A 10,000-nucleotide genomic window follows, 5' to 3' on the forward strand; every position below is an offset into this window, starting at 1 on the left:
GCGTTCGGCTGCCATTGACCCCGCCAACCCTGACAATGTCACGCTGTCTTTATCGCTGGGGAAGAAATACGAGCTGACATATATCAGCCTCCAATTTTGTGGCCAAAAACCTGACTCGCTCTCCATCTATAAATCTATGGACTACGGCCGCACGTGGCACCCCTTCCAGTACTACTCGTCTCAGTGCCGCAAGGTCTACGGTCGTCAGAACCGTATGGTAATTGGGAAGGCCAACGAACAGGAGGCCCTTTGCACGGATGCCCGCCTGAGCCATAGCGACCCCCTGACGGGATCAGACACCGGCCGGATCGCCTTCAGCACCTTGGAGGGTAGACCATCGGCCTACGATTTTGACTCTTCCCCGGTGCTGCAGGATTGGGTGACGGCGACCGACATCAAGGTGGTTCTCAACCGTCTGCACCCGGAGTTGGACGAGGCCACAGCCGATAACGAAAGTGTGGCTGAAGAGAGCTACAGCTACGCCATCGCTGACCTGGCTGTAGGAGGCCGCTGCAAATGCAATGGTCACGCCTCTCGGTGCATCCCGGACAAGACCACAGGAGAGCTCGTCTGTGACTGCGCTCATAACACAGCCGGTCGAGACTGCGAGAAATGCAAGAGATTCCACTTCGACCGTCCTTGGGGACGAGCAACGGCTCTCGAGGGCAACGAATGCGTAGGTAAGTTTTGCGGACAGGTCAAACCTGTTTTCTAGGTCTAGGTAAAAGTTTCTTTGAACAGTTTTATTCGATTCAGTTGGAAATTAGAAAGGGTTTTTGATCATGCATAAACATTTTTATTTGTATCTCCACCCAAATTAGCACACTACATCATTTATATATTAATTGATTCACACCGACGTGCATGTGCCTAACATAATAGAGTTAACTTGATAGATCGTCGGTGTTGGATGTATGTACGAAGCAAGTGGAAAACTTTGAAAGTTTGTTTAGAAAACAAAGTTTCCTAATATTCTAAATTTTCATAGCGCGAATTGTTAAGTAAGATATATGCTGGATAAGTTTAAAACAATATTAATTTCCAACAACAAAAGGTAAGAACTATTAACTTATGTTATAGAAATTTAATGTTTATACGTCTATTTGGTAATTTAGAATTATCGAAGAAATCTAATTGGTGAACCAATATGGTTCATATTCGACAAAATTTTTTGTTTAAAAAAGTCTAGACATCCTATGTACAAACCTTGAACTAACAAGTGTATAAGTTTCGAAAGACCTGCTGATAGGTAGGCCTATGTGGGAAATTTGCATGAAATGTAAATGGTGACAGGAAGTCAAAATATTTCTGTTAAACAACAAAATTGTTTGTCATTACAATATCTCACTGATTGTCATGTTTCTATTGTCTAGAGACCTTAACGTTAAAAGGCGTGTGCTCTGGATGGGTTAAAATGTTCTCGCAATAATTATTTTTCTTTGCAATTTATTATATTCTACTGTTAACGGCTATTTCTATGAAAATATAATTTAATCATATCATCTACCCAACGGTTATTCAATATGTCTAGGCCTACCTTTTTTTTCGTAAACACACACAAGGACAGGCTATGCTCATAGTTTGAAAATTATTATACACGCGCACACACACACACACACATATATATATATATATATATATATATATATATATATATATATATATATATATATATATATATATATATATATATATATAAAACGTTAAACGCACAATAGATTTAATATTGCAGTCATATATCACCAAGTACATTATTATCCTCACAAAAATGGGACTTTTGTAGAGCCGACGATTTTTTTGCAGACATTACTATTATTATTTGTGATGTTATTCACAATGTGCTAAAATTTAAATGAAAAAGCAAAACAAAGAGAGAGCTTTCTTATAATGAAAACTTCCTCCAGAAGGTAGAATATTGGAAGGATGGAGGGAAAATGAAATTGCTACAAAGTTGCATTTACTGTAATATACGGAAACACTTCCTGAAACTCTCTCTCTCTCTCTCTCTCTCTCTCTCTCTCTCTCTCTCTCTCTCTCTCTCTCTGTTTGCTAATGCTATCTCAATTTGTTTGGATTGGTCGTTCATCATAGTAAGCTTGGACTGGGGCCCTTTTATATATGTGAATAAGCTCACACGGAAGCAGACGATTAAAATGTTTTGAAGCGAATGCGCTTTCAGCTAAAACTTTTGGTATTTATTTTGCATTTGTCTCATGGTTATGCTTGATTGTAAAAAGAGTAACTTCGTGAAACTTCAAAAAAGTAGCTTCGCTTGTAGTTGTACCCGGCCTTCATTTTACTCAACAGGAGCACTCAGTTTTTTTTTCATCGTATATAATCTTAAATATTTGGTTATCGCCTTTTTTTTAAACGCTCGTAATTTTATTATTTTGGAAACCGAGTAGCTAGCCCAATTAGCGATGAATCTAATTGCAGGAAATTAAATGTAATCTATTTATCTATAGGCCTATGATATACAGTGTATATATATATATATATATATATATATATATATATATATATATATATATATATATATATATTTAGCAAAACAATTATTATTTTATAATGGTAATTTACAAGAAATTAGGTTTTGTGTTAAGAATGCAGTTTTGAGTTTCATTTATATAAATACAAGCACTATATACATATAATGTGTATTTTTCTACAGTGTTTAGTATCTTGTATGGTCCTCGCTTTCAACCTCTTATTCGGATGTGCCGAACATTAAAAAGAAAATATAATGCCCGTTTTTTATTTTTCCGTACCCTTCTCTCTTTCTCTCTAGCTGACACTAGGTTGCTGATATATTAATATCTCTCTCTCTCTCTCTCTCTCTCTCTCTCTCTCTCTCTCTCTCTCTCTCTCTCTCTCTCTCTCTCTCTCCGAGTTTCTTTTCCTTTTTGCTTTACTCTATCTGCAAAGTGTAGGACAGTGGTGCTGTGTCCGACACCTCGGCTCGATGCTCATAAATTGCGGAAAGGAATCGACGCAAACCCCGCGGAAATAAATGCCGCGCGAGTGCCTTGAGAGTATATAAATCCCGGGCAAAGATCTTAGATTTCGTTAAAGAATACTTTACGTTGTCTGCTAGTGGAGAAATTGTAGCGAGTCTCTCTCTCTCTCTCTCTCTCTCTCTCTCTCTCTCTCTCTCTCTCTCTGATGGGAAAACAATATGTGAATCATGATGGTTTGCATGCGTCAGAAGAGCTGCATCCATACACAATCTTATATATATATATATATATATATATATATATATATATATATATATATATGTGTGTGTGTGTGTGCATGCATGTAGTATGTATACTTTGGGTGCTTTTCTAAATGGTTCAGTTATGTGAGTTCATTAAATAAAACTGTCATATATGGAATTCACTGTCACTATTGATAACACATTGATTTTTTTTTTTAGATATCGTAAACAGAAAAACTATTTGAAGTTTAGAAGTACAAAGATACAAAAGAGAGGACTCATCGTGACAGTTTACTGTGGAGGGCATAATGATCGAAAGATATTTGGAAGAGTAAAGTCGTCATCTTTGTCGTGTGAGCACGAATTAGGCAGAGCCAAATCAAATTATTAGTTATTGAGATGATTGCACTTCAAATATTATTCTGCCATTTAAGTAATGAATTTGTACTCTGCCTGCTTACACACATAATTAATGTATATGAATACGTGTGTGCACGCTAGCAATGTTCATATGTCCACATGATTTTCATGGAGTTTTGTGTCTTCCTCAGGAGGTACCGTAGGGTAATTGGTATACCTTAAGGAAAATGAACAAAAATTTGATTTACTCCAAAGTCTATCATAATATCTTTTCGAAAATTATTAACTCGTGTATTTTATCTTAAGCTCCACCACATTAGTCCCGCGTAGACTCGTTTGCACCAGGACATGGAGTAGGCTAATGGTACTCTTTGAAGAAAGAAGATGAAAATGGGGATTATTACAGTATGGAATATATTTTTTTTCAAGGCAAGACAGTTTAATGATAATCGTGCATCAGATAAATTGGTGATGTGATTGTAGAGAAGTTCGAGAAAATTGCAGTAGATAGAAGCGTTTTGGTAATTATTACATTATTGTTTTGGATTTATAGCCTACCATGTAATGGGTAAGCTTTCATGTTAGGTTGCGCTCTCTCTCTCTCTCTCTCTCTCTCTCTCTCTCTCTCTCTCTCTCTCTCTCTCTCTATATATATATATATATATATATATATATATATATATATTATATATATATATATATATATAATATGCTAATTGAAAAAGATAGATGCATCTTTCATTTCTCATTCAAGTTATTTTGTAACATGGAAAATGTTAGAAATTAACATGTCCACAGTTTTTATTTATATGTGGCAGTTTTGTTTTGGTTAACGTACGCATTTATAGTTTGATAATGGTCGCCTCTGACCAAAAAAATAAAATAAAAATGTAAATATGGATAATATAATACTGATTAAATGAAATGTTATAAATAATAAATTGACACGGGGAATGTTGTATTTGAGCGAGGACACCACAGTCCGGAAAAATACTAGATAATGAGCCGTGAAGAATAGGACAGCTACTGCTATAACATACGAGAGGTTGAGCTCTCCCTGGTATCTGGATTAAAAAATAATATAGATATTCTATTTTACTATGTTATGTTGCTCACATAGGCTCAATAAAAGTACAGAATACATTCCTTTTAATAAACAGGAAAATAACCATCATGACGAAAATTGTACTGTAGGCCTATTCATAGAATGGGCCTACATGGTAAATCATCACTGCATTTGGGGTGTCCACTTTATATATCCATTATTGCAACCGAACCAAAAGTTTATATTGATTGTTTCATGTTATATCCTTTTAATTCTGTTTCACTTGGATATTTTCTATAAGATAAGCGCAAGTAATAGTTGTGAGAAATATAGTACCAGTTTATCGTCGACGTTTAACCCCTGTGTGTTATTATATGCTGTGGTAATGAGGTGATGACTTTATTTCTGCTGAGATTTATCTCTCTCTCTCTCTCTCTCTCTCTCTCTCTCTCTCTCTCTCTCTCTCTCTCTCTCTCTCTCTCTATATATATATATATATATATATATATTGATTTCAAACAACTTTTTTCCCTGAGGTGAATTCAGGAGAAACCAGAATAAACGATCATTTTAATGGTAATTCTTCTTTGAATCCCGTACAGACTCCTCTTAGTCTCACAATCGTATATAATAATAATAATCGTTATTTCAGCAAAAGCCATTTACAGAGTTACAGTAATCTTACACTTATGACATCAGTAAAATAAGAAAAAAATAAGATATGCAATATTACCAGTGATACAGTACATACGTCAATTACTACTATGACCATAGAGTTCCAAGGTCAGGAGCGTATGTAGTGTTTACTGCAAAAGATAACACCAGACTTAGATGTGCAAAATACGGTACTGGATACAGCAGCAATAGCAAAAAAAATTAGTTTTTTGTCAGTATAAGGTTACATTAGAGATATAACAGTGATACGCTACAACAGATGCTGAGACGGTCATCTATATTTATGGTACATTGATAGAAGTTGTAGTAGTCTCAGTAGGGTCAATGATAATACAGGTAACAAAATCACAATAACATTAGCGCCTAATAATGATGATAATATGCATATTATCAGCAGATAAAAAGAGGAAAAAAATAATAGAGATGACAATGATAATTATGTTGGAACAAAAATTGCTTGGATAATGATAGTAATATGAAAAAAAAAAAAATATTGCAATGGATATGGTGGTGGCCTATTGGAAACGTCCCTGCCTGGCGCTCTGTATGACGGGGGTTTGAGACCTGCTTAAGCTCAGTATGCCAGGATACCAGATAATTTTAAATCAATCAAGCTCTATAGTTTCTAGAAGTGTTCACAATCTCACCTTCACTGTGTGCTAGGGATGCGGTTTTGAAGGAGCCTGTAAGTGTACCTGCTAAGTCATCAGTAGCCATTGCCTGGACCTCCCTGGTCCTCGCTTCATGAAGAGGGCTTGGTCGCTAATTATATATATATATATATATATATATATAAGAGAGAGAGAGAGAGAGAGAGAGAGAGAGAGAGAGAGAGAGTCAGTCAGTCAATCTAGGGTTTTGTCACTGTCCATTGCCTCTGCCACTCATGAGCGACCTTTAACTATAAACAATCCTAAGAAGTATTAGATTATGTCTTTTACTATGTTTACATATATATAGCCTACGTTAGTTAATGCTATTCGATTAAATAAATGTGTACTGAATATACGTGAGCATTCAAGCTGTTCTTTATTTAGGTTTTGGAGGTAAACGGAACAGATTTTTTTTATTTAAAATCAGGATATTTTTTTTTTATTATTTTTCTTAAATATTCAGAGACTGTTTTTAATTGTCGCCTAAATTTCTTTTCCGGAAATTTGTTTCGTTGGTATTTTGTTGTTTATGTTTGCCCACCATCACTATTTTAGTGATACTTTGTGAAATGTTTTTATTTGTGATGAAATAAATGTTGATAAATATGTCATCTTTATTTGTATGCTTTTGAAACAAGATAGCTCAGGGGATTCTCAACTTGGATTACAATTATCTAAATTAATGTTGATTCCATTTAGTAATATATAGAATCAAGTCTTCATTGGGCCAATCGGAAACGTAATAATTCAAGAGAATATTGAATGAGTAATTATGTTGAAGTTTTAATAGGTTTCTCTTTGGTATTACCATTCCCCTCAGTTTTCCCGTCGGGGGTTAAGATGTTTCGGCTGTCGGGTACCGGTGACTTGTAGTCCAAGTTAGGTCGCCCGGGGGAATAGTTTTGAACACTTCCTAACAAACTTTAGTGACATTTACAGGATTTGTGGTTTTGAGTGCGCGAGGTCTCCCGAGCAGGTAGCCCGTTATGAGCTTTCGATTTTCACGATCTTTTACTTGGAATTCTCTCTCTCTCTCTCTCTCTCTCTCTCTCTCTCTCTCTCTCTCTCTCTCTCTCTCTCTCTCTCTCTCTCTCTCTCTTTCTTAGACGGATGGTTGCCTGATGATGACAACCTTCAGGATTGTGATGCTACTCATCCTCCCTTCACTTGACTCCAACTTAAACTGACACTCATTTACACCTGGGCGGAAGTCAGAGAGTGTTATACGACCTTACAAACGATAGTAGAGTGCTGCACCACTGAGCCGTAGCGCCCATTTCATAAGCCGAGTGCAACGGGTGACAACCCCCCCACACACACACACATATATATATATATATATATATATATATATATATATATATATGTGTGTTGTGTGTGTGTGCGCGCGCGCGCGAGTCCACTTTTACGTATTTTCTCCATAAATGATTGGTTTCAGACTGGGCTAGCTTTTCGGTTTTGAACAAGTAACGAAATAATTGCTTGGTTCAATGAAAGTTTTTACTAACTCTTCCTATATAAACATGTAGACGTTTCTCGTGTTGATCAAATAATATACTGTAATGAAGAATTATTAGTAATAACCTTTTGAAATTTTTTATATCTGGAATTGTCAGGAATGTTTTAATTACTTGTTGGTAAATCTAAAATTTTATATTAGAAGGCATCGTTAATTAATTGTTATAGTCTGCGTATTTGGCCATTTGGGATAGATAATCGTTCATGAAACAGCTGTTTGTATGATAATTTGTGCACTATATGTTTATTTGCGATTAAGCACTTTATATAACCTAGTAGTGGCTTCTATGCATTTTTTTAAATGTCACAATTATACATAATTGTAGCTCAATGAAAGAAATGCTTGGAATACGAAGTCAGGTATTTAGTTAAAACTTATTTTTTAGTAGATATTTAAAATTGCATGAGAAAAAATCATATTGATTTCGGGCCTTGAGCTGTTCTGATTGTACGAAACACATTTTGATAGAACATTTCCTCAGGAATGTAAGAGAAAATGACTATTGGTGGTGATTTAATGACTGGAATTAAAATATGACAGGTTATGAGTAGGGAGTGAAGGGACTGTTAATATTTACTGCGCCATTTTTCTATCAAGCACGCAGGGATGAGTGACAATGCACGAATAAGTCTGATATTAACGGACCTCCGGTCATTCAAGTTATCAGCGTTTCTTTGCCTTAGATTTAGATTTGTTTTTTACTAAAAGGTGTTAGTTTATTAGTGCTATGAAAATATGGCTATAAAGAGAGACTTGAGACTGCTATGTCTTACCTTTTTCACGCCAGGTACCTTTCCTAAGGTCGACCCAATGTACCCCATTTCTGCCTAGTCCCGGGTTGGAAGAAGGCAAGTGATAACGTGGCGTATTTTATACGTAGATTTTTTTTATTAACCCAAGCTCATCCTGTGCCGTTCCTGTTCAAAAGCTCGTACCTAGGTAATAGAAATTCTGCTTGATTTTATAAGAACCGGTAGGCTTAACGTAAGAAGTTTGAATATGTAAAGTCTAATGTGGCGTTTATTATCCGCAGACTATTATTGTTACATCGTTATACTCAAATATATTTGGATGCAACTTGTTTATGGTAAATTAAATTACTCCAATCATCGTTGGAGGGCTAGGTTGCAAAAAACATTCGATCTCTTCAAAACACATTATTTAAGAATAGTACAAAAGTTGCTGTTATATATACAGTATACGAGAACATTTGTCATGTTCATCAATCGGTATAGGCTTAGTCGAAGCAAATTTTTCTCTAAATACTTTGACAGCTATTGTTATTGGAATCATAAATTAGGTCTATTCGTAGAACCGAGCAGTTATACGCTGAAAATGTTCGTCGTACCAGTTTCTTGCGATTTGATACATTAGAAATAAGAAGATTTTCTAAAACACGTATTTGAACTATAAGCACGATAAACTATCATGGTTACCTAATCTTGTTATATCTTTATGATTGTCGTTTTATAAATTCAAGATGTCCACCATATTTTATTATTATTGAGTGGATTCACAAGGGATTATTTGATTTCTCGGTTATCTCTGTTACAGTTCTGTAACAATTCAGATGCCCGTGGCTGTTAGAGTAGTGCAAATTTGGTGACAAAATGCTAGTTTTTTGTCCAATTTACAGTAAATGATTGAAGATCATCTTTGCGCTTTCTGTTTGGTGTCCTCTTTGAAAAATAATAATGATAATCTATATTTTAGCGAAAGCCATAAACAGAGTTGCAATAGGGTTACAGAGATGTTACACTTATGACATCAGTAAAAAAAAAAAAAGATTAGATATGCAATAAACCAGTGATTACAATGCATCATTAGCGGATTGACCACAGAATTCCAAGGTCAGGAGCGTATGTAATGTTTATTGTAAAAGATAACACCAGACTTAGATGTGCAAAATACGGTAATGGATAGAGCAGCAAAAGCAGAAAAAAAGAAAGTTTTTTTTTTTTTTTTCGTAATGTTATAAGGGTACATTAGAGATATAACAGTGATACGCCACAGCAGATGCTGAGACGGTCATCTATAGGCTATTTATGGTACATTGGTAGAAGTTGTAGTAGTCTCAGAAGGGTCAATGATAATACAGGTAATAAACTCAAAATAACATTAACACATAATAATGATGATAATAGGCATATTATCTGCAAATAAAATCAGGACAAAAAGAAAAGAGATGACGATGATAATTATGTTGGAACTAAAATTCCTTGGATAATGATAGTACTCTGAATATAGATGGTAATAAAAAAATCTAGTTACAGAGCAGGTGGTGTGAAAATAATACGCAACTTCCAAACATTTTATATATTATATAAAGTATATTTTGGCACAAAATTAGGAAACAGCAGATTGGCATCTTGAGGAATTTTTATAAGTATTGGTATATTATTTGGCATCTTGAGAAAATTTTATAAGTAGTGGTATATTATTATTATTACAATCATCGCTACAACCCTAGATTAAAGCAGAATGTTGTTAAGCCCAAAATCCTTAACAGGAAAAGCAGCATGATATGGAAAAGGAACGGAGAAAATTAC

At 35.1% G+C, this 10,000-nt stretch overlaps 1 protein-coding gene across 1 annotated transcript in view; it reads left to right on the plus strand.

Moving 5' to 3' along the window:
- The window catches only part of LOC137620778 (netrin-1-like), a 24,211-nt gene that overhangs the window by 829 nt on the left and 13,382 nt on the right, over window positions 1-10,000 (plus strand). Inside the window, exons 1-2 of the mRNA XM_068351208.1 lie at window positions 1-680; window positions 5,539-5,615. The exon at window positions 1-680 is cut by the window's left edge and continues 829 nt beyond it. Coding sequence (XP_068207309.1) covers window positions 1-680; window positions 5,539-5,615 — 757 coding nt within the window. The remainder of the gene's footprint in view (window positions 681-5,538; window positions 5,616-10,000) is intronic.

This window comes from Palaemon carinicauda, chromosome 2 (genome assembly GCF_036898095.1).
Source record: "Palaemon carinicauda isolate YSFRI2023 chromosome 2, ASM3689809v2, whole genome shotgun sequence".
NCBI lineage: Eukaryota > Metazoa > Arthropoda > Malacostraca > Decapoda > Palaemonidae > Palaemon > Palaemon carinicauda.